Genomic DNA, 25169 nt, shown 5'->3' with positions numbered 1-25169 from the left:
CAAGCCAAAACTCCACCCGGGAAAGTGACATTATGAACAAAAATCACAGAAGCAATCTTTCCCCATTGAAAGCAGTGCAGCCAAGCCTGAATTCAAGCAATATGGACACACATAGTTTAAATTTGGATTATAGCTCCTGTCCAAATGTTGTGAATCATATACTCATTGGTCAGTTTATTAGGTACACCACCTCGTTCACAAAAATGGTTCACTCCTACAGACAGTGAGATGAGTGGCCTTGGCTTGCTACATAAAACAGTTAGACAGTCATTGCGGCACTCAGTTACGATTGAATGTTAGAATATGCAAAACGAGTGACCTAAGAGACTGAGCGTATACAAGTATCTCAGAAACAAGAAGCTGCTTTAGTAGGCACGCAATCACCAACAGTGGACAATTGAGTGGGGAAACATCACATGGTCTGACGAATCCAGGTTCCTGTTGTGTCATGCTTATGGCTGAGTCAGGATTTGGCGTAAGCAGCATGTGTCCATGGCCCCATAGTGCCTGGTATCAACAGTACAGGCTGGTGGCGGTGGTATAATGGTGTGGGGAATGTTTTCCTTGCACACGTTAGGTCCTTTGATACCAAGTGAGCAATGTTTCCACGCCCCAAATAATTTAGGCTGTTCTGGAGACAAAGGGGGGCCCGACCAGGTACTAGATGGGTGTACCTAATAAACTAAGTGTATATTCATGTCATAGTCACCAGTCAACTCCATTACAATCAAAGGTTACTTAAACTTCAACCAGTGAATGCTAGCTCTTCTACCAGTCTGTTTTAATGAGTTTTTGCATGCTAATAGAACACTTTTATATTTTAAAGGGGTATGCAGTAGGTTGATAACAATATCACCAAAGTATGTTGCATTGAACATTTCAAACAACATTCCCAGCTAATGAGAAAACATGGCATTTATTTTAGAGAATGAACAAGATTGGACTAGGCAACTTTAGGAATAATTTGAATGGGCGTCAATGGCAGATTGAGGAATTTTTTAATCCGTACCCCAGTACGACCCACGTTAACATAGTGGGCCAGGAAATAACACTGATTGCCACTTTTACAGTGTTAACTGTAAAATATCAGCTGTTGTACAATCTGATTACAAACACAGGAAAACAATGTAGACATGAAACATAGCGGTATTGATCCTCTCAAACACAGACACAGGTCTCATTCCAAAAGGCACCTATTCCTTATATGGTAGTTTGCACTTTATATTGCATTCCAAATTAACCACAAATACTTGTCTTTACCATTTCCATTAGAGTATTGGCAACTGTGTCTTTATGGAAACAATGGACATGACTTATGATAATGCTTATGTTGTTAACCTCAAAGTACTCAAACTGAAGACAAATGTTTCTTTTGTTATAATTTTAAAAGACATCACAAATAAAAACAGATTTTAAAAAGTAAAGTAGAAAATGAGACGTACTTAAAGACAGGACTGAACTTGTGCATTTTCTTCGCAGCAAAATATAACCACTAAAAAACAAGACATATAGATTTCACAATGGCATTGTGCCCCAAACATTTATCCAAATTAGCAAGGAACACACCTTTAGACTAACAGAGATCATGGGGGGCAGCTCTAGGCCAATCATCATCAAGGGTACCACATTGTCAGTGTCTCTAGGAGATTGGCTGAGTAACTCTGTTCCACACTGTTACCTTCTGGTCCATAATTGGCTAGTTCAAATGCCTATTTCGCAGACTGATTTTTTCCCCCAAGACAACATCAGTGGAGAGGTTCATGTCTCATGTTGTGTGGGTGTGTTTTCAGAACAGCTCAAGCAGCATGTTAAGTGTGTGAGTACGTGAGCGTGTCCCCTCAGAAGAGAGCCATCAGCAAAGCGTAGTTGATGGGCAGGTTCAGGCGCTCCTCCGTCACTGGCAGGACCTTGAGCAGTTCTGGGGAGGCTAGGAGACTGGCCGTGGGGCCGATACGCTGCAACACACACGCCCCACACATAGGACCTCCATCGTCTGCACTATCCATCTACAACACACAGAGAGTCAGTCAGTCACACACAATGTCACACCCTGATCTGTTTGAGTTGAGTTTCTTGAGTTGAGTTTATTTTTACAGGGACAGTGCACATTAATCAACGTTTTAGTAAAAGTGCCAGTTTTAGCCAGCTGGCTATTTTTCAACCGCAGTCCCTGGGCAGGTTATTAAAAACAATTACAATATAGACAATCATTGAGCAGTGAGCACACGCAGAGCAACATAGGACAAGCAAGACGTAGCATACAGACAGAGCAACATAGAACAAAAAGCAGCAAGACAAAATTCATAAAAGCAACAAAGTGTTTCCACACCTCACAAGCTACAGACGACAACATGGAAAGCGGCAACACACAGCTAGGGATTATGTTCACAAATCTGATTGACCTTTAGCCATGTCTAAATGCATTTTGTGAAAGTGTGATATGTGGTGCAGTTATGTGTGTCTGATGGCAGTGTATTCCAGACATGGGAAGCTCTCACAGAGAAAGCGGATTTACTAAAGGTGCTTTTCCATAAGGGAACTATACAGTCACCTCTCATGGCAGACCTTGTGGATCTGCCGCCATATGTTTGGGTTTTCTGTTTAACAAAAATACTGAGTGGAGGGGGAGCCAGGCCATTTAGGATCTTGAATACAAGACATGCGTCAGTGTATTGCACAAGATTTTCCCAACTCAGGAGCTCATGCTTTCTGAGGATGTAACAGTGATGATGGCTATTGGGCTTCCTATCAAGCACTTTGAGAGCCTGTTTGTAGACCAACTGAGGTCTACAAACCTCAGTTGGTTTTAACGTTGTACAGCAAGCTTGGGCCCAACTAGTCAAGCAGTGTGTTAAGTGGGGGAGTATCGTAGATTTGAAGTACAGTTTTGCTACCTCTGTAGTCAAACAATTTCGTATAAATCGGAAATTAGCTAGGTTGAATTTGGTTATCTGAATTACCTTTTTCACCTGCTTTTTAAAAGAGAGGTTGGAATCAATTATGATGCCAAGGTACTTAAAATCAGATACCACCTGGAGCTTCTACCCTGATACACAGACATCTGGCTCAGTAGCATCTGTTGCCCTCTTTGTGAAGAACATGCAAACAGTTTTTTTCACATTGAGATGCAAACACGAGTCACTGAGACACTTTGTAACCTGGACCATTACAGTAGTGAGTTCTTGTGCAGCTTGTTGTTTGCTCTTTGCATGCACATATATCACTGTATCATCTGCATACACTTGAACTTCAGACCCAGTACAGACAGAAGGCAGATCATTAATGTACAGGCTGAACAGGAGGGGCCCCAGTATTGACCCTTGGGGCACGCCCACATCATAGCTAAGAGTGGGCGACAGCTCATTGCTCACTCTGACACACTGAGTTTTGCCTTCAAGGTATGATTTCATCCATCTCAAGGCATCGGAGGAAAAGTTGAACTTGGACAATTTTGTGATGAGAATCTCATGGTTAACAGTATCAAAAGTCTTCCTTAGGTCCAGAAACACAGCCCCAACAACTCCCCCTTTGTCCATCTTGGACTTCACATTTTCCAGAAGAAAGCAGTTGGCCGTTTCTGTGGAGTGTAATGTGAAGGGGCTGTTGTTGAGGTGGGCAATCAGTTGTTCTGCTACACACTTTTCAACAACCTTTGACACCACAGGTAGTATACTAATGGGCCTGTAGTTACTCACGTCAGCAGGGTCGCCTGATTTAAAGATGTCCGTTATTATGGCCGATTTCCATACCCTTGGAAACACCCCGAGACCAATAGATGTGTTGGTGACCTTAGTAATGGGGCCAATGAGTGACTCTTTGTAGTTTTTAAGAAAAGGTAGAGTCCAGCCCAAACACATCTTTGGCTTTAGAGTTCTTTAGTGAGCGAATCACCTTGTTCACCTTTGACTCAGAAACCTCCCTTATGATGAAGACAGGTTGAGCGTCATTCACTAGCACTGAGCCCAAGAAACCAGTATACCAATAAAGTAGGAATTGAAGGCTATTGCCATTTCGACTGCATCCTGTGTTAGATTGTTATTCACCAAGATTTCTAGTCTTTTTTGCAGTGTTACTATGGTCTTTCCCTGTTAACTTTTTTAGATTCTCCCAGATCAATTTAGAATTTCCCTTTGCTTCACCAATTATGTTAATAAAAAAGTTTGCCTTGGCCTGTCTGATTTCTTTCATCACCTTATTTCTCAACATGGTAAACCTACGTCTGTCATGCTCTAATTTGGATGTTAGGGCTATTTTTAGAGCGGAATCTCGTTCTTTCATCAATTTCCAGATTTCTCCATTTAGCCAAGGAAGAGTGCTCTTTTGGCCAGGTTTGGATTTTATTTTCTTTAGGAAACCATTTATTGTAGTCTGGATTGTGGATAGAAAAACCTGACTATCAGCTTCCACGTATGTATAGGACAAGAGATCATTCCAGTTAATTCCCTTAATTGCGTTTTCAAAATAGTTTAATTCACTCTTAGGTATTCTTAGTTGATCCGGCTTTCTAACAGTAGAGAGGTTAAACCTGCTCTTAGACAGCTTTCTGGCTATACGTGTCAGATTATGATCAGATAGCCCAGTAACCATATTGAATGATTTAGTCACTCTCTCTGGTTTATTACTGAACACCAAATCAATCTGTGTTTTAGAGCAACAAGTCACCCTGGTTGGCCCTTTAACTAGCTGTGTAAGGTAAAAGGTATTAGTGATCCGTTTGAGGGTTTTCCTACAAGACTTGTCATCATATTAATATTAAAATCTCCCATTAAGATGACCTCTTTCCCAAAATCACATTCCCTAAGCATGTTATTAAACTGATCAAAAAACACACTTTTGGTGGAAGGTGGCCTATACATACCAATGTTGGCCTATACATACCAAGGGTAAAAGACATTTGGGGAGACAGTGTAACGTTCAGGCCAATACATTCTAGTTCATTATCACATGACCACTCAATTTGTTTACATCGGATATGTTCTTTAATGTAAATCATCACACCCCCTCCTCCTCCTTCAATCCTGTCTCTCCTGAAAACATTGTAGCCAGGCACAATCAAAGCAGCATATGGAGAGTTTTTAAGGAGCCATATCTCTGAGAGGCAGAGGAAGTCAAGGTTGGAGTCTGAGTAAATGTTGAATTTGATCACTTTTTGGAATGACACTACAAATGTTCAAGTGCCCCCCTAGTAGTCCCTTGGGCTTAGCTCGTGGGTCCCAGATGACTCGAGAGTGATTGACACATTGAAAAAAGTTTAATTTTCGGTGTTTTCTGGCGGCTGGGTTTAGGCCGTTTTGTTTCGTTTTGATTAGGGGCAGTTCGGTAGCGCAATTAACAATCCCTCTCGCCTGCACTGGATGCGGGGAACTAATTAAAACAGCTTGCGTACCAGAAGCATAATCAGGGATCGCATATAGCGACTTGGGTATGTTTGAAGAGTCAAAATCTATCCTGGAGCCGGGTGAGTCGAGAGAAACCATGGGACCATAGCACTCACCCACTTCCACAGCGGCGACGATCAGTGGACGAGGCCATCCACTGCTTTCCACTCCGGTGAGTATCGCTGGCTCGGTGATGTTAGGCCCAGGATTGAGTTGCACATCCCCGGAGAGTAGGAGGGTAGTGAACAGGTAGTTTAAAAGTTTCCGATAAATGTTGGACTTGTGTTTGTTACGCCTAAGCGGTTCAGTGGAATAGGGAGCGAGGTAGACTTGGCCATTATTCAGAACATTATGGTATGCTGTGTACTGTCCACTCCCGTGGAACCAATGTGTTTGGTGTTGATATTCTCCGGTAGTAGACTGATTGTGTCATCCCAGCAAGGACGCACTGAGATTATCAGTAGAGCAGCTACATAACTGACAATCATGGCAAAGTACTGGAGATAAAACATATAATTGCGCTATAACTCTTTGCATGAGTTACTTAGCTGCGGTCGGCGTACACCTGATGTTTTAGATAAAATAACAGCATTTGTATGAGAAGCGGCACCCGCCATTATCCTGTTAATTGACATCGTGTTGCAGCCAATTGTCAAAAGCACTGGCACCGAGTAAGCACCCGAAATCTTGGGAAGATTTGCATTGTCTGGTCAGAGGACAATAGGATTGTTGCTTTCGATAAGGTCACAAAGGAAGTCAAAGGTGTGCACGGTTTCACCTGTCTTTGTGATTGTCTCCAACCCCCCTCTTCAGGTGTCGCCCATCTTCCCCTGTGTATTTACACCTGTGTTCTGTCTGTTGCCAGTTCGTCTTGTTAAGTCTACCAGCATTTTTTGTCTCAGCTCCTGCTTTTCCCAGTCTCTCTTTTTCTCACCCTCCTGGTTTTGACCCTTGCCTGTCCTGTCTCTGAGCCCGCCTGCCTGACCACTTTGCCTGATCCTGAGCCTGCCGTCCTGTACCTTTGCCCCACTACTCTGCTAATTAAACCCCTGCCTGCCTTGACATGTTGTTTGCCTGCCCTGTTGCTGTAATTAAAATTGTTACTTCGACACAGTCTGCATCTGGGTCTTACCTTCAAACCTGATAGTGCAAACGGGCACTGACTGAAGCAGCAGACCTGGGCCAGCTGCGCGACACCATCTCCTCCCAAGGAGCCACCAGCGGAAGGCACGAGGAACTGCTTCAAGGCCTTATGGAGGGGGTTCAAACGTTGCCTGAATGCCATGACCGGGCATTGGACATTTTGCTGGAGCAATTCCGCAGATTGTTTGGGAGGCAACCTACCACGGTGGTAACCCCACAGACCCTCAGTAACCCAGCTGCTAGCAGCGCCGTCTCATCGGTCACTCCACCTTCTCTGGAGCCCCGCTTACCTCCCTCGGAACGCTTCAATGGAGAGCCGAGCACCTGTCAGACGTTTCTAGCTCAGTGTGCCCTCATTTTCGAGCTTCAGCCCTCCTCCTTCCCCTCGGATCGCTCCAAGATAGCCTATCACGCGGATGTCCGGGAGGGGTCTTACCTGGGCTACTGCTGTAACAGCCGGCCATATGCGTTAGTCTGGAGGGGTTCATGGGGGAGGTGAAGAAGGTTTTTGAAGCCCCATTCTCCGGGAGAGAAGCTGCACAGGACTCCCGCAGTGTGGCAGACTATGCGGTGGATTTCTGAACGTTGGCAGCGGAGAGTGCTTGGAACTAGGAAGCACTGTTTGATATGTTCCTGCACGTCGTCTCGGAGGAGGTCAAGGACGAACATGCAGCTCAGAAGTTACCTATGGATCTCGATTCCCTCATCTCTTTGACCAAATGAATCGATTGGCGACTACGGGAACGACGGAGGGAGAGGTAATTCAACTTCGCTCGCACGTCCAGGGATTTCAATTTGCCTCCGAGTCATCCCGGAAGTCCCCGACGATTCCGTTGCCGAAAGAACCCGAGGCTTACCGACCTTCCCCGAAAGTCGCCGAAGACGGCTGAGGGACCGCTTCCCGATCCTATGCAACTAGGTAGAGCTGGGGTATCGCCTGCGGAACGGCAATACAGGATCAACACGAAGAATTGTCTATATTGCAGGACACTTGGTCATTTTGTGTTCTCTTGTCCTTTAAAAAGACCAGGCACACTGGTAGGAGCGAGTACTCTGGTGGGACATATAGAGAACTTTCCTGCTTCCCTTGCTCGCCACCTTGTTAATGCCATTCTGCTGTGGGGAAACCAGTCTAAATCTCTCCAGGACCTCATTGACTCTGGTGCCGATGAAAGTTTTTTGGACGCTACCCTAGCTTCAGAGCTGAACATCCCCTCAACATTCCCATGGATGTTAGAGCGCTGGTCGGGCGCGCTATAGGCTGGGTCACTCATATTACCACTACCATCAACCTACGGGTGTCAGGGAATCACAGCGAGACTATTCAATTCCTGCTCATCAAGTCTCCTCAGATTCCCGTGGTATTGGGATTCTCCTGGCTCCAGCGACACAATCCCCTCATGAACTGGTCGACTGGTGCCATCATGGGCTGGAGCCGTTTTTGCCACGCCCAGTGTCTGAAGTCAGCGCAACCTACCCCGGGATGTTTTCCTGGGGGCTCTGACGGTGCCCCGGACCTCTCCGCCATTCCCGCGGAGTACCAGGACCTTCAGGAGGTGTTCAACAAGGCCCGGGCCACTTCGCTTCCACTGCACCGACCATATGACTGCGGGATTGACCTCCTTAGCACTACTCCGCCCCAGAGACGACTGTACTCACTGTCATGACCGGAGACCAAAGCTATGGACACCTACATTGGGGACTCCCTAGCTGCAGGATTTATTGCGTCATTCGTCCTCTCCCGCCGACACAGGGTTCTTCTTTGTGGAGAAGAAGGAAAAGACCCTGCACCCGTGCATCGACTACCGGGGACTCAATGACATAACGGTGAAGAACCGCTACCCGGTACCACTCATCTCCTCAGCCTTCGAGCCGCTCCAGGGTGCCACCATGTTTTCCAAGCTGGATCTATGGAACGTCTATCACCTCGTGCGGAGGGGGATGAGTGGAAGACCACCAGCAACACGGCCAGCGGCCACGATGAGTATTTGGTCATGCCATTTGGCCTCACCAACACCCCTGCTGTGTTCCAGGCTCAGGTAAATGATGTTCTCCGCGATATGTTGAACCGGTTCGTCTTCGTCTACATTGATGACATCGTCTTCTCACGCTCCCCCCAAAAACATGTGCTCTACGTCTGACAGGTTCTTCAACGCCTCCTGGAGAACCAGCTGTTTGTTAAGGCAGAGAAGTGAGGGTTCCATCGCTCCACCATCCCCTTTCTGGGGCACATCATCTCTGCTGGGAGTGTCCAGATGGATCCCGGGAAGGTGAACGGTGGTGGATTGGCCCCAGATAACCAGATGTTCTTGCCTGCCACCCGGGCTCCTGCCGGACCCTGGCTTTTGGTGGCCCACCATGGTCCCTGACGTCTCCGCATTTGCACAAAACAAGACTCGGACAAGCTCCGGCTGGTCTCCTCCAACCTCTGCCTGTCCTTCACGTCCCTGGTCCCACATCTCCCTGGACTTTGTCACGGGTCATCCCCCATCTGATGGCATCACTGCCATCCTGACTGTGTTGGATCGGTTTTCCAAAGCCGCCCACTTCATTCCTCTCCCTAAACTACCCTCTGCCAAGGAAACGGCACAGCTCATGGTGCAGCACGTCTTCCGGATCCATGGACACCGGTCGACATGGTGTCCATGGATCATTCTGCACCCTCATTGGGTCATTGGCCAGCCTGTCCTCCGGATTCCACCACAAGTCCAACAGCCAGACGGAGCGAGCCAACCAGGATCTGGAGACTACTATACGCTGCCTGGTCTCCGCCAACGCCACCTCCTGGAGCCAGCAGCTGGGGTGGGTCGGATACGCCTGCAACACCTTTCCCTGGAATCAGCCCTCGCTTTTCCCCAAGCAGCCCCCGCTTTTCTGCCCAGATGTTAGTCCGCCACTGTCGTCGTACCTGGAAGAGAGCCCGGTCGGCCCTCAAGACCACCTCCAGGTATCGACGTCAAGCAGATCACCATTGGACCACGGCTCCCCGGTAATCGTCTCAGGCAGAAGGTATGGCTATCCACCTGGGATGTGCGCCTCCGGGCAGAATCCCACAAACTCTCCCCCCGGTTTATAGGGCCATTTCCCATCTCCAAAATGATTATCCCCTCTGCTGTTTGTCTTCTGTTGCCCCGTACCCTTCATATACATCCCACCTTTCATGTGTCCAGAGTTAAACCCATGTCTCACAGCCCTTTGTCTCCTGTTTCCATCTTTTCCATTATCCCCTGTGTATTTATACCTGTGTTCTCTGTTCGTCTTGTTTGTCAAGTCCACCAGCGTTTGTCTCATCTCCTGCTTTTCACCAGTCTCTTTTTCTCGCCCTCCTGGTTTTGACCCTTGCCTGACCCATCTGAGCCCGCCTGCCTGACAATTCTGCCTGCCATACTGTAACTTTACCCCAACTCTGGATTACCGACCTGTGCCTGACACGACTATGAAGTCTTGTACCTTTACCCCACTACTCGACCCCTGCCTGCCTTGACCTGTCGTTTGCCTGCCCTGTGCTGTAATAGACAGGAGTTCACCATCTCAACTACAACTGCTGTATGTACTAAATCCCTTTCATGACTTAACATTCACTGCCTCAGCACAGCTCAGGCACACTAAATGTAATAGTGATAACATGATTTCCCCGTAGGGGCCCTCTGACCGACTGACAGTTGGCTAACAGGTCTAACTGGTTAGCTGTTAGTGGAATGTGGGCAATTTTTCTAGACCTCCTGCACCCACACCTGTCTGAAATGATCAGGTCTGGTTGAGAGACATTGCAAATCAGAATGTGCTATGGTGGTAGGGAGGAGGAAGCGGGGCCTTACGTATTGGAGTGGCAGCTTGCACATGGCGAGGGGCCAGTCGGGCATGATGTGGTTATGACACTCCCGCACGGAGCAGCAGGGTGGCTGGCCCTCGGTCAGCAGGGCGCTGGTCAACTCTGTCCTCAGGAAGTACTCCTGGGGAACAACAGGAAGTTAAAGTGTTAACCATGGGAGGAGTTAGCCTGGTCCCGTATTCACAAAGAGTCTCAGAGCAGGAGTGCTGATCTAGGATCAGTTTTGCCTTTTAGATCACAAGGAAAATAATTATATGGACAGGTGGATCTGGCCCAAGATCAGCACTCCTGCTCTGAGAAGCTTTTTGAGCCTTGGTCCCATACTGTAGTGCTTCCTACTCTCCAATCACTGTCAAGCCATACACACAGAGGGTTGGCTAACAACACAGACTAGACCACCAGGCTATGGGAGGAGGCTTTCACAGAACACAAATTCAATTGGAACACATTTACTTGCACAGTGACGTGCTCATTTGCGTCACATAAATGTCACCCAAAGAGGAATGAGGCTCTCAGAATTACATTACCACAACATCCTGCTTCAATGAACAGCTTGTACATTTCTCTGAGACGGTGTTTGAGAAATAACACACATGAAGGAAAAAGGAAACCGCACACTGCTCTTGATAGTATCACCGATATTTAATAAGCTTTACGTATCTGCCACACGGCCTTCGTCAGAGCTTTTGGGATTTTTTGAAAGTTGCACCCTTATGTAGACCTGGCCCCACCCACATCCGTTCTACATATCGAAGGGGGTTGGAGGCAAAGGAAAAAACAAATAAGTGCTACCAAATATAACAATATGCATTTCATAAATATTACACAAGTGTATAAATAAGACATATTGAACACTTCTGTATAATCTCAATGAGGACATAGCAAGCTTTCATTAGTCATTGGGTACATCATATGAAAAACGTCAGAATAATCTACAAGAGACACATATTTCATGTTCCAATTCACAGCATAACATACATAGGGATTTCATCATTAAGTCCTTTTGGAAATAATGTCTGGAGGGTGAAAATCTTCAGAGCGTCACATAAATGTCACCCAAAGAGGAATGAGGCTCTCAGAATTACATTACCACAACATCCTGCTTCAATGAACAGCTTGTACATTTCTCTGAGACGGTGTTTGAGAAATAACACACAGATAGAAAGACTGGGAACAGGAGAAAGTTAAGTAGAGCGAAGGAGTGTGTTAGAGAGTGATGGAGGGGTAGAGGGTGGAGTAGACGAATAGAGAGAGAGAAGTGAAGAGGGATGAGTGTAGTGGAGGGGGTCAGTGCCAGAGGAGGTTGCTGAGGGGAGGACGACTCATAACAATGGCCTGAATGGAATCAAACATGGTTACCATATGTTTAATACCATTCCATTCACTCCTTTCCAGCCATTATTATGAGCCATCCTCCACTCACCAGCCTCCAGTGATCAGTGCTCTCACCCCAGCCAGCGTGAGGATGTTGGTGATGTTCTTGGTGATGACCAGAGAGCTCTTGGCCCGAGTCACCGCCACATACAGCAGGTTCCACTCATCGTCTGGGATGTCACCTAGAGGACGAGGGAGAAAACAGTGGAGTCAGCCACTAACAAACATTGGTACTATAATCTGGACTGTATACATTAAATTAACCAATGTTGATTTTGCGTAGGCCGTGGACCAATGCAAACAGTCCTTGGCCTTAGATAAGAGTTGGTATTTGGATAGGTTTGATTGCCTAATGATTGCACACACACACACACCTCCTGAGCAGCTGGAAAGTCTGGGTAAGTTGTGGGCGGCACAGGGCACCTTAGCAAAGTCATCAGTGATAACCACCGTGTCAAACTCCAGACCCTTTGACTTATGGACTGTCCCCAGGATAAAATCTAAGAGATAAGAGACAGACAGCAGGGGAGGGTTGATACAAATGAGAAAGATCAGACTCTCAAATACAAATACAGCAATTCACAACTCTGTGTGTCTGTACAGTGGCGAGTGTGTGTGTGACATCTGTTTATGTGTCTATGTGTGTGCAGTATGTACCTGTGTGCATGTGTCTCTGTACAGTGTGTGTACAGTATGTAACTGTGTGTGTACCTGCGTGTTGGGCCTCTCTCTCTGTGCAGCCGTAGAGGCGTTCCACCAGCTCAGGGATGCGGCTGTTGTATTTCTCCACCATGGAGAGTTTGCCCTCCAACTCACGGTCCTCTGTTTTTTTAGCGTAACTCTTCAGCCCAAAGTAGCCCCCCAGACTCTGCTGGGTGAACCTACGGATGAAGCTGTCCTTGATGCCTAGCGAACAGGGAGAAAAGGAGAAGGGAGCACTTTTAAAAAGGGAGAGAGCTAGTTACACTGCAGAGTAGAGCTAAACCTATTGACACAAAAGACCCAACCAATAAAACAATGAGCATTGAGAGAGCCAAGGCAGGATACTGTCTAACCAAAAACAGATGTCACATAGGTACAACATACTAATTCACTTGTATTAGAATTGCAGAACTGAGGCAAGGGGCAGTGTGTGTACCACTCACCTCGAGAGCGGTTGTTTTCTGGCTGCATCAGAACCCAAATGTCCATGATTCTTTTCAGCCCAAAATTCTCCACACCCTGGAGTGGAAAATGGAAAACACATGTCTTACACAAGACCCAAACACGTGTGTGTGTGTGTGTTTGGGGGGTGAGGGGGTGTATGGAGACTCACCCCTACAATGTGCAGCCTACAGCGGGGGTTGGCGTCGGTGAGTCTGACTGCTTGGTCGAACACGGAGACGTTAGAGCGAGACAGCACTGCTAACTTGCCCCGGCCAGGACTCGACCCTGTAGTCAGGGGACACAGTGAGTCCACAGCCTTACCCTGCACACAGCCTGTGGATGGACAGACAGACACGCACGCACATTAAAGAGCAGGTTGCACTATATATTTCCACAAATCTAACAACGTAGAATGATGATATTCCACCCAAAACATATTACATTTTTAAAATATCGATTTATATATATATTGTAGCGAACCGCACAGGCAGCTGTGTGTTTTTATTTTATTAACAACAAATCAATACAGAAAGTACATGAGGGAACATGTACTTTCTGGACAATTGAGCTAGGGGGTACAATATCACATTACACAAGGACCTTAAGGATCATACATACACTTATAATTCTAACAGCTTTTTTGTTAGTAGAGTATTTCATTGTCTTAAAATACAGTTCAATTTCTTTTTGTAGGGTAAGAAAATTAGATTTTTTGTTTGGAAATTTACATTCGAATATGAAATTTGGCCAAATGAATAATGAATTACATAAAAATGTTTCAGCTTATTCCTATCGTAGGTAAAGAATCCAAGCAGTACATCTCTCCACAATAGTGTTCAACCTTAATAAAAGTGTTCAATTATAAATCTAATGATGTCTTGCCACAGTTTTCTTACATGAATACAATGTCAAAAAAGATGCAACACTGTTTCTGGGTGGTCATTACAAAAGGTGCAATTTGAGTTGATGTTTTCCTTAAACCTCTTCATAGTGATTGGCAGGATAATATTTATTAATAATTTTAAAGGAAACTTCCTTAATTTTGTTAGAAGTAGGTATGTGTGTGGCAACATCCAAACTTTTTTCCAACAGATATTATTAATAAATCCATTCCAATAAGGCATGACATAAGGTATAGATACAACATCCTGCTGAAACAAGGTTCGTATCGCTCTGTTGTTGAAAGGACCAAAAGAGAAACAAATCTTTCCTACTGATGAGTCAACAGGGTCAACGGAAGGTAGGTTCTGAGGGTCAGGTCTTGACACGTTCCTGAATAATAAAGCAACACCTGAGGGAATGGTATCTAAAACAATAGCAAAATCTTTAGGTGTTACAGGGACCTTGTAAAGTGATAAGAATTCCTTATAACTAAGTAAAATACACTCTCCATTTACTAGTTGGATCACCAATAGGATATTATTTCAGAACCAATATTCTAAAAACAAAGAAGTATTTTTATACAATATATCCCAATTATTCCATATATAATATCTGTGTGGAGAAAAATGATGCTTATAAATTAAGGACCATGACAAGAAAACTTTCTGCTTTTCATCAGCAGGTTTCACTGGAACTTTGTCAATATTATAATTGCAAACCAACATGAAGTTAAGGCCACCAAAAGTAGAGAAGACATGAGGAATAAAATTCCACATAGAAGTGGGTCTTCTTAGGAATTGTTTTATCCAATTGATCTTAAAAGCCCATCATTCTCATAAGTGTTCATTACAACAGTTTTCCTAATGGGTACGGTTTCTCCAAAGAAAGATGAAAAGCATCTGGTCTATCTCCTTGCTTATTTTACTGTCAAGATATAAAGATAGAGCGCCATATGATAGTCTAGAGATACCTTCAGCCTTGGTTATTAGGACTCTACCTTTTAAAGATAAGTCCCTCTGTAGCAATTGATTTAGCTTCTTCTGGGTTTTTTTTAATAAGAGGGTTAAAATTTTGTAAGCCTCTAGACTTCTGATCCTTTGTAATGGTTATGCCTAAATATGTAAGTTCTTCTTTTACTGGAATACCATAATATGAAGGTGTCACACAATCTTTGACAGCCATGAGTTCACATTTATTAATGTTAAGATATCGACCAGACGCTTTGGAAAAGGATTGTATCACATTGATCGATATGGGAATTTGGTTAGCATCTTTCAGAAAAAGTGTAGTATTGTCAGCCAGCTGGCTTATAATCATTTCTTTACCGGCTATGGAAATACCTTGTACAGGACTATTATTTAAAGAATTTGCAAAAAGTTGGGTGATTAATAAAAACAGGTACGGAGAGATAGGACAACCTTGCCTAATTCCTCTCTTTAACTCAAATCTAGGTGAGGTGCCATATTTCAATTTGATAGAGCTGTTAACATTTGCACAAAGTCTTAATAGCCTTACAGAAAAAATCCCCAAAGCCAAGTCTCAAGGGAGTGGAAGAGGAACGGATGCTCTACTGTGTCAAATGCTTTATAAAAATCTAAAAATAATATGAAGCTATCCTCGGGGTATTAGGTCTGAGTAGTCAAGTATGTCTAATACTAGTCTGACATAGTTAGAAATATGTCTGTTCCTCATGAAGCCAGACTGTTTCATCAATGATTGCATCCAGGACTTCTTTAATTATTTTTGCAAGTAGTAAGGCTAATATCTTATAGTCATTATTAAGAAGACAAATTGGACGCCAGTTATCGATGAGCAGCACCTCTTTTTTAGGCTTAGGTATCAGTGTTATTAACCCCTGACTCATTGTCGGAGGGAGGAGATGTGTGTTATGTGTTAGGCTATTAGTAGGTTGTGTTGTACTTACCAGTACCCAGTGTTCGCGGGGACCGACATGCCAATCAACCTGCTATCTGCCAATCACGGGAATGCCTGGAATGTTCTGATCTCTCTTTTGACGAACATAGCAAGACTGTTACAAGGATAGCTTTTTTCCATCTACGTAACATTGCAAAAATCAGAAACTTTCTGTCCAAAAATGATGCAGAAAAATTAATCCATGCTTTTGTTACTTCTAGGTTAGACTACTGCAATGCTCTACTTTCCGGCTACCCGGATAAAGCACTAAATAAACTTTAGTTAGTGCTAAATACGGCTGCTAGAATCCTGACTAGAACCAAAAAATTTGATCATATTACTCCAGTGCTAGCCTCCCTACACTGGCTTCCTGTTAAGGCAAGGGCTGATTTCAAGGTTTTACTGCTAACCTACAAAGCATTACATGGGCTTGCTCCTACCTATCTTTCCGATTTGGTCCTGCCGTACATACCTACACGTACGCTACGGTCACAAGACCTCCTAATTGTCCCTAGAATTTCTAAGCAAACAGCTGGAGGCAGGGCTTTCTCCTATAGAGCTCCATTTTTATGGAATGGTCTGCCTACCCATGTGAGAGACGCAGACTCGGTCTCAACCTTTAAGTCTTTACTGAAGACTCATCTCTTCAGTGGGTCATATGATTGAGTGTAGTCTGGCCCAGGAGTGTGAAGGTGAACGGAAAGGCTCTGGAGCAATGAACCGCCCTTGCTGTCTCTGCCTGGCCGGTTCCCCTCTCTCCACTGGGATTCTCTGCCTCTAACCCTATTACAGGGGCTGAGTCACTGGCTTACTGGTGCTCTTCCATGCCGTCCCTTGGAGGGGTGCGTCACTTGAGTGGGTTGAGTCACTGACGTGATCTTCCTGTCTGGGTTGGCGCCCCCCCCTTGGGTTGTGCCGTGGCGGAGATCTTTGTGGGCTATACTCGGCCTTGTCTCAGGATGGTAAGTTGGTGGTTGAAGATATCCCTCTAGTGGTGTGGGGGCTGTGCTTTGGCAAAGTGGGTGGGGTTATATCCTTCCTGTTTGGCCCTGCCCGGGGGTATCATCGGATAGGGCCACAGTGTCCCCTGACCCCTCCTGTCTCAGCCTCCAGTATTTATGCTGCAGTAATTTGTGTCGGGGGGCTAGGGTCAGTTTGTTATATCTGGAGTACTTCTCCTGTCTTATCCGGTGTCCTGTGTGAATTTAAGTGTGCTCTCTCTAATTCTCTCTTTCTGTCTCTCGGAGGCCTTGAGCCCTAGGACCATGCCTCAGCACTACCTAGCATGATGACTCCTTGCTGTCCCCAGTCCACCTGGCCGTGCTGCTGCTCCAGTTTCAACTGTTCTGCCTGCGGCTATGGAACCCTGACCTGTTCACCGGACGTGCTACCTGTCCCAGACCTAGTGTTTTCAACTCTCTAGAGACAGCAGGAGCGGTAGAGATACTCTTAATGATCGGCTATGAAAAGCCAACTGACATTTACTCCTGAGGTGCTGACTTGCTGCACCCTCGACAACTACTGTGATTATTATTATTTGACCATGCTGGTCATTTATGAACATTTGAACATCTTGGCCATGTTCTGTTATAATCTCCACCCGGCACAGCCAGAAGAGGACTGGCCACCCCCATAGCCTGGTTCCTCTCTAGGTTTCTTCCTAGGTTTTGGCCTTTCTAGGGAGTTTTTCCTAGCCACCGTGCTTCTACACCTGCATTGCTTGCTGTTTGGGGTTTTAGGCTGGGTTTCTGTACAGCACTTTGAGATATCAGCTGATGTAAGAAGAGCTATATAAATAAATTTGATTTGATTCTGATGACCGAGTGGTGTGGAGGGGGGTTGGGCAGGGGGATGGAGCATTGGAAGTTAAGACCGGGTTTAGCCATTGTTCTTCCTGTCTTACGTCTGGGCTTCACAAGAGAAGGTCACGGTTGCTTTGTGGGGTATCTTTCATTTATTTGGCGTGGGCTACAGCCAAACAGTAGTCTGTGTAAAGTTGGGTTAATAAACCGTCAATTCGTAAACTCAATCCTCTGTCTGGACAATTGTTCCTTTATGATCTAGTCCGGTCATTACAATATATATATACACACACACACATTATTTTCTCCATTTGAATTACATTAATCAAAAACTCATACCAACAATATATTGCGTCTTTGATGTCACGAACGGAACAGCCTGGTGGTGGCGGCAGTGAACTACAACCTCTGTTTACCGGCATGCACGTTGTCGAAATGCGAGAAGATGGGAAGAAGCCGTTTCGTGAGGATACGGCGGGTAGACTGGGCAAGGGGAACACCTGGCGTTTCAGTCATATGCGGGGCTCAATTTCCCCTAAACGATTGCTACCAACAGTGGAAGAGTGATAAAAACAATGCTAGCCAGCTAAGTGCACCGGGCCATGCAAAACAAACTGGCCCACTTACACGTATATAGCATGGTGTTTGGGGATGGAATAAACTCGCTAACGTTATCTAGCAAGCAAGCTACAACAACTCCAACAGAATACTGCACGTTTTACAGTAGAAAAAAATTGTAAAATACCAATCTGATTAATGTAATTGTTTATTTCAAGGTATGACTAATTTTGCTGACCTGCCCGACCTTTATTTCCCGATATAACCTGCAGGATATCATGGTAGCTAATGATTGTGTTAGCCATTATACCTAGATTGACTGCTGCTAGTGGTAGCACTCAGGTTAGCATGTGGATAGCTATAATACCATCTGCCAACAAGAGTTTTAACCGGTTTGGTTAAAGACGTTCAATATCTACTGTGATGGTGAAGGTTTATCTTGATTTTGTTTAACAGTAGGAGAAATACTGATGTGCTGAACTGCTTATAAGTTATGTGTTTCAAGGCTGCTAGTAGGGGTAAATCAGGGGTGTAAAAGGAGCTATGCTAAAAGCTGTATTTATTTTTTATTTAAATAGGCAAGTTAAGAACAAATTCTTATTTACAATGACGGCCTACCGGGGAACAGTGCCTTGTTCAGAGGCAGAACGACAGATTTTTACCTTGTCAGCTCGGGGATTCGAGCCAACAACTTTTCGGTTACTTGCCCAACACTCTAACCACTAGGCTACCTGCCACCCTGTATAAGTGACAAAAAGATGTTTGTCTGAGTAACCAATTTTTTGTTGTTGTAAAAAAATTGTACTCATCGATATGTCGGTCTTCACCGTCTTATGTAGACAGTGGCTTCACTCCTCGTGTAGTGCTCCCCTTTAGGTCACTTTTCCGAATCTTCGGTCAAGTAAAATATAAAATTCTCCCAAAATAGAAATGTAAAGTGATGTCGTATTGGGACTTTGTTTGAAGGATGAAACAAATCAGAATGTTGAATAGCAACCTAATTCTGCAATCTTCCCTTTACAACAAACTGATCTAATCAGAACCAAATAAGAGCATAGTAGTCATGGAACACCATGGATATTTTACCGGCATGTTTACACACTTCAGAAAATCTACTTTAGACCTAGAAATATGAAGTAGGTGGACAAAGTAAACAACATAGTGGGTCACTTTCAGTGACAACTAAGAGCGATGAAGCGTGAGGCTAAACTCCTTTGTTTTGGTCCCATACCTACCCGCTCTAAGAGCAAAAATTGAACCCATGCGAAGATGCTGTGTGTGAAGGTGTGAGAGCGAAGTCTTGCATCTTGCTTAACGCAACGTAATTTTGCTGAGTCAACCTTCAAAAGGCCCAGTGCAGCCGTTCTTATATATCCTTTCTGGGTAACAATTAAGTCCTTTACTGTCATAGTTTTACATTAAAATGGTCACAAAGAAAAATAGATTTTTAGCAAAAAACGATTTTTCAAGCAAGAATGTTGCTGTCTGAGTAGGGAGGGAAGGGCACCAAAGCGGTGCATTAACCACAGAGTGGTCTAATGGGAGGGATATGTAATCTGAAAAGTAGCTGTTATTAGCCGAGAGGTTTGGAACTCTATTTGTTATTATATTAATGTATACGGCCTGGTGATGTTACCAGGCAAGCCAAAACTCCACCCGGGAAAGTGACATTATGAACAAAAATCACAGAAGCAATCTTTCCCCATTGAAAGCAGTGCAGCCAAGCCTGAATTCAAGCAATATGGACACACATAGTTTAAATTTGGATTATAGCTCCTGTCCAAATGTTGTGAATCATATACTCGTTGGTCAGTTTATTAGGTACACCACCTCGTTCACAAAAATGGTTCACTCCTACAGACAGTGAGATGAGTGGCCTTGGCTTGCTACATAAAACAGGCAGACAAGTCATTGCAGGATTCAGAGAATAGAATCTGCAAAACGAGTGACCTAAGAGACTGAGCGTGGTATGATCATCGGTGCCAGGCGTGCCGGTTCCAGTATCTCAGAAACAAGAAGCGGCTTTCGTAGGTACGCAATCACCAACAGTGGACAATTGAGTGGGGAAACATCACCTGGTCTGACGAATCCAGGTTCCTGTTGTGTCATGCTGATGGCTGAGTCAGGATTTGGCGTAAGCAGCATGTGTCCATGGCCCCATAGTGCCTGGTATCAACAGTACAGGCTGGTGGCGGTGGTATGATGGTGTGGGGAATGTTTTCCTTGCATACAATAGGTCCCTTGATACCAAGTGAGCAATGTTTCCATGCCCCGAAGAATTCAGGTTGTTCGTGGATGTAAAGGGGGGTCCGACCAGGTACTAGATGGGTGTACCTAATAAACTAGCTACTAAGTTTATATTCATGTCATAGTCACCAGTCAACTCCATTACAATCAAAGGTTACTTAAACTTCAACCAGTGAATGCTTGCGATGGCTAGCTATGCTAGCTCTTCTACCAGTCTGTCTTAATGAGTTTTAGCATGCTAATAGAACACTTTTATATTTTTAAGGGGTATGCAGTAGGTTGATAACAATATCACCAAAGTATGTTGCATTGGACATTTCAAACAACATTGCCAGCTAATGAGAAAACAGGCATGCCATTTAATTTAGAAAATTAATAAGATTGGACTAGGCAACCTTGGGGATAATTTGAATGGGTGCCAACGGCAGATTGAGGAATTTTTTAATCCGTACCCAAGTACAAATCCACGTTAACATAGTGGGCCAGGAAATAACACTGACTTGTGTTAACTGAGTGTTAACTGTAAAATATCAGCTGTTTGTTGTACAATATGATACAAAACACAGGAAAACAGATTTGACTGCACCAGGCCTTTAACTGTCATTAGAGTCCTGTGTTCCTTCACTCACCGTCTTGTTTTCCTCCTACCAGAATCTTCTTCACTTTCTTACACACTTGGAGAATCGTGGCTCCAATGTATGCAATCTCCGAACCAAACCGAAAGCTCTGAGAAGAGAAAGAATACATATTCAATACACACACTGAGCTTTTGTGTAGTGAGTATATACCTGAGCGAGGGAGAAGTGTGTGTACCTGGGTGAGGTAGTAGAGGTGTGTGTGTTCCACCAGGTTCAGGGCATTGACTGCTCCTCTGAAGGTATAGATCTGCTGGTGAGGGTCTCCCACCAAGATCTTCCCACAGTGCTGAGGTAGCATGATGTCCATGATGGCTAAGACACACACACACACACACTTATCATGGACCTGCTAACAGACATGCTATCAGGTGAGTGGTGCCTGGTGCAGGTGTAATGTAGACCCAGGTTTGGTCCAGGTGTGGTACAGTGGTGTAGTTGAGTCGTGTACCTGGAGTACAGTCCTGTGCCTCGTCTATAAAGATGACATCATACTTGTCCAGAGTCGGCCTCTGCAACTGCCACAGCTTCAGATACCCTGAAAGACATTCATTAATGGACCCAATCCTAATGACATATTATTATGGAGTGAAAAAGCAAACAGATAGTTTTTGGGATTACCATCGTGGGTCATGTGGTGTGCATACTCCCTGGTCTCTTCTAAGGCAACCATTTTGTCCCAGATCCTCTGGGCATCCCTCGCAAACATCTGAAAAATAAAGGCCAGTTTGTTCAATTGTGGAGATGACCGGTGTGTGACATGTTTGTGTGAATATCAGACCAAAACAGAGGAGAAGTTTGTGTTCTGGTGTGTGAATGTGTGGGGGATGTTTCTTTGGGAGGAGAGGTGTTTGTGGATTTGGGTATAACACTTACCCTTTTTGCATTGCGGTCAGGCACGGTCAATTTGCCATGTGTGTTTTTGTACGTGTTTGGGACGTGGTTGGGGGTGATGTGTGTGTCGACCGAGGCCATGTAGGTATTGAGAGTCAGGGTGACCACCTTGGCGTTGACGAAGCCCCCGCTGCCCTTAGGCAGCACCCAGGCCACAGAGAAGGGCTTCACGTTACTAGACAACTTCTTCAGCTCCTGGTACCTGGGAGAGAGAGGGGACTGGATGACTGATTGAACGGCTTTACTGAAAGACTGACGACAACCAGACATACGGAACAAAACTGTTCTAGACCGACAGACAAGCAGACCTCTTGCCGACGGCCCCGAAGGCCATGGAGTGGACCGTCCTGCAGTCCACGTTGCTGGGGAAACAGCGCTGGGCCTGGGTAGCCACAGACTTGTTGAAGGCCATGTAGAGGAAGTGGAGGTGTGGCCTCTGCTGGGCGTACCGAATCAGGGTGGTGGTCTTCCCTGTGCCTGGAACACAACAACAACCTTTAAACCCTACACTACATCACAGCAGGAACATTCACATATAGGGCACAATCAACAGCTCACAATGTGGGCTTTTCTTGTGAAGTGGGGTGGACCATTCATGTGTGTGTGTGTATCCACTTGAACTACTCTGCAATTGTCACGATATAGAAAGAGTACTCTCATCCTGAACTGATGAATCAGACTGAGCTGAACTGACAGGGTGAGGGTGCCCTCTAGCAACAATTCAGAGAATGCTAGCAAAAGTACCAACTCTATATCTAACTTGTTTTCTGTTAAAAAAACAGCTGTGGCATGATGTTGGTAGCAGCGATCTGGTGGTACCTGCGAAGGCCATGATCTTGACCACGTGGTCTCTATGGATGTCGTGGTTGAGGATCTGCTGCTGTTCGTGGGTGACCTGAACCTGGGCTCTCCTGGGAGAAAGAGGACTGGGCATGAGACTCAGGTTATTACTGATTCATTCAAAATACTTCCTTCCAGAAAGATATCAGTCCTCACCCACTCTGATTGGTTATTGCTGTGGGTAAAGCGTTCTCCATCAGGTGAAGGACATAGAAGATGTTGTAGTGCCACCTGGAGTGGAGGAAGGAGAACCGTCAATGTCCGCCTGTCTATCCATCTGTTTGTGCATGTCTATCTTTCATATCTATATAACTTCCATCTTGACCTGTTGCTGATGTTGATGTCGTTCCTCCTCATGGCGAGCAGCATGGTTGCCATGGCGCTGAGGTACTCCGTGATGGCACTGGCTGAAGGGAGGCAGCCTCTGAGACAGACCACCAGGTCCAGAACATCTCCCACCCCGTCACACAGCACCAGCATAAGGGCCATGGCTGCCCACGGGTTAGGGCCCTGACAAACACACACTGTCCAATCAGATATGCTCAGAAGTATAAAGTAGTTCCAACCGTGTGTGTGTGTGGCTACATACCCCTTCGATACCCTCCAGTTTGGGGAGTCTGTGTTTAATGCAGGCCTCAGCCTGAAGAAACAGACAATGTGTCCTTACACTCTGTAACACTGCCTCCGGCTTCACCTTCTGACTGGGCTTATACTGGGCCATGAACCTGGAGAAAAATAAAATAAAAAAATAAGAAAAAAAACACACACACACACACACACACACACACACACACACACACACACACACACAGAATAGATCAGAAATGGCCCAAAGGAACAGTTTACAGTAGAGTCCTTACTCGACTATATGGAGGATGCTCTCCTGGTCGTCCTTTATGATTCTATGGGTTTCTAGGATGGCATTGATCTCCTTCACGGCGTCGATCTCCTTCTTCGTGTAGCGGTAATACAGCTTTTTCCAGGGCACAAACTACACACAGGGCCCAAAGACACAACTTAGACAAAAAAAATGTATACAGCACATCTATTAACATTCTTACACTAGCTTATCTTCATAACTTTAACCCTAACTTCCTCCCCCTGTCCCAGGCTCTCACCAGTGACTGGGTGACAATGTCCCTCCAGCGTTGGCAGACCAGGCTGACATTACAGTAGAGGTCCTCAGCTGGCAGAAGGCTCAACACCAGCATCAGCACCTCCTCTGGGAGGTCGTCCACGTGACCCTGGGGATGGGCCAGGCCCCTGCTGCTTCCCAAGAGGCCGTAGAGGGCGTCAGGCAGGGCCTCCACCTCCTCCTCATGGTGATTCATAAAGGCTGGGGCTGGATCTGACCAACAGCGCTCAAACTCCTTGTCGTCCCCAAACATGTCCGTTGTCAGCCCCTCCAGATAGTCCACCTTCTCATCCTCAGGTTCCTCCTTCATAGAGGTGGCTAGTGCCTCCTCCTCTTCCTCAATTGTCTCATTTTTGGGGATGAGCTCTCCATTGAGTCCCTCTGTCTTTATGGAACCTGAGTCCTGGGACAGGGCTGCTTTCTGAGGACTGAACACCTTGACCACACTGATCACAGGGAAAAACTTTGTGATCCCCTGCTGCTGCTTGTCATCACGTGCATCTGAGATCCAGGGAAGAGGAGAAGAGGGAGCAATGGGGGGGATGACAAGGTAAATGATATGTGTACAAAATGCTACATCATCCCTTAAGGTCTCAAGAGTTTAAAAAAACTAGACACACAAATGTGCAGTACCTCTCTTTCTCTTTGTGGGTGTTCTGGGGTACAACCCACGGTTGGAGTTGCTGTGCCTGCGAGTGACGGAGTGGGGCTGTGTGAGGGGTTGGCTGCCCTCTGGTCTCCTACTGATTTCACGACACTCCTCTGAGTTCAGGTGCCTTCGCTTGGCTTTTCCTGCAACATCATCAGGGCTGTGATTACATCTCTACTACACGCTCTCACACACCTTCATGACACCAGTCCTGTGTTATGGGTCAGTACTGAGGAGAATGCGTACCGATTAACGTCGTAGAGTTAAGCTTACAGATGGGTGAGATGCATTAGAAAGTTACAGTAGTTGGCTAGCTAGCAATTGCCATTTACCATCCTCTGCCAAGCAGCATTACCTTTAGCGGACGTCTCCATCATGTTGTTTCAAGAACACCTGCCGAAGGTCCAATCATTCGTTTCCTGCTTTTTCGAAATAAACAAGTAATCTAAACGTTAGCGTATATGCTACATGCTAGCTAGTGTGAGCAGCCAAACAACCCTAGCCGGTATTTGGCTATCCCGTGTTCATATCAGCTAATGCAAAGTAAAGTTCGCTTGTGGATTTAGCCTGTTAGACATTCACCTTTTTAAATAATATGGAATATTACTGATATAATGTCGAGCATTCGTTGTCGTTAACACAGCTAGCTAAGCGTATATTGGCTACTTGGTTCTTCTTTGGGGAATTTACGGAGGATAAAGTTCAAAGTGTTGCTTGCACAGCGCCACCCATTAGTCAGT

General features: G+C 45.4%; 1 protein-coding gene across 2 annotated transcripts; it reads right to left on the bottom strand.

Moving 5' to 3' along the window:
* Positions 1-900: 900 nt before the first annotated feature.
* On the bottom strand, positions 901-25123 carry fbxo18 (F-box DNA helicase 1). Of its 2 annotated transcripts, none has more exons than XM_038996683.1 (22): positions 25012-25123; positions 24785-24848; positions 24414-24572; positions 23764-24281; positions 23506-23636; positions 23235-23370; positions 22971-23155; positions 22802-22876; positions 22625-22716; positions 22114-22282; positions 21788-22007; positions 21533-21620; positions 21363-21449; positions 21090-21226; positions 20906-21002; positions 13043-13206; positions 12873-12948; positions 12439-12633; positions 12102-12227; positions 11803-11909; positions 10340-10474; positions 901-2006 (listed from the first exon to the last, which is right to left on the bottom strand). In XM_038996683.1, exons 2-22 carry the CDS (start codon positions 24804-24806, stop codon positions 1839-1841), a joined length of 3087 nt encoding a protein of 1028 aa, XP_038852611.1. In that variant the 5' UTR covers positions 24807-24848; positions 25012-25123; the 3' UTR covers positions 901-1838. The 2 variants fall into 2 exon arrangements, with proteins under 2 accessions (XP_038852611.1, XP_038852612.1); XM_038996684.1 differs by having other exon boundaries at positions 24785-24851; positions 25012-25036.
* Positions 25124-25169: the final 46 nt, after the last annotated feature.

This window comes from Salvelinus namaycush, chromosome 6 (assembly GCF_016432855.1).
Source record: "Salvelinus namaycush isolate Seneca chromosome 6, SaNama_1.0, whole genome shotgun sequence".
In the NCBI taxonomy this organism is placed as follows: domain Eukaryota; kingdom Metazoa; phylum Chordata; class Actinopteri; order Salmoniformes; family Salmonidae; genus Salvelinus; species Salvelinus namaycush.
Note: the sequence above shows the minus strand (reverse complement) of the source record. Positions and strands in the feature narration are given on the sequence as shown.

Excerpts from the sequence above, each read along its gene's own strand:
- fbxo18 (XM_038996683.1), bottom strand. The coding sequence starts at position 24,806 with ATGATGGAGACGTCCGCTAAAG. Across the intron at positions 24,573-24,784 it reads GATGGAGACGTCCGCTAAAG|GAAAAGCCAAGCGAAGGCAC; the intron begins GTAATGCTGCTT and ends ATGATGTTGCAG. Across the intron at positions 12,949-13,042 it reads GTAGGCTGCACATTGTAGGG|GGTGTGGAGAATTTTGGGCT; the intron begins GTGAGTCTCCAT and ends TTTCCACTCCAG.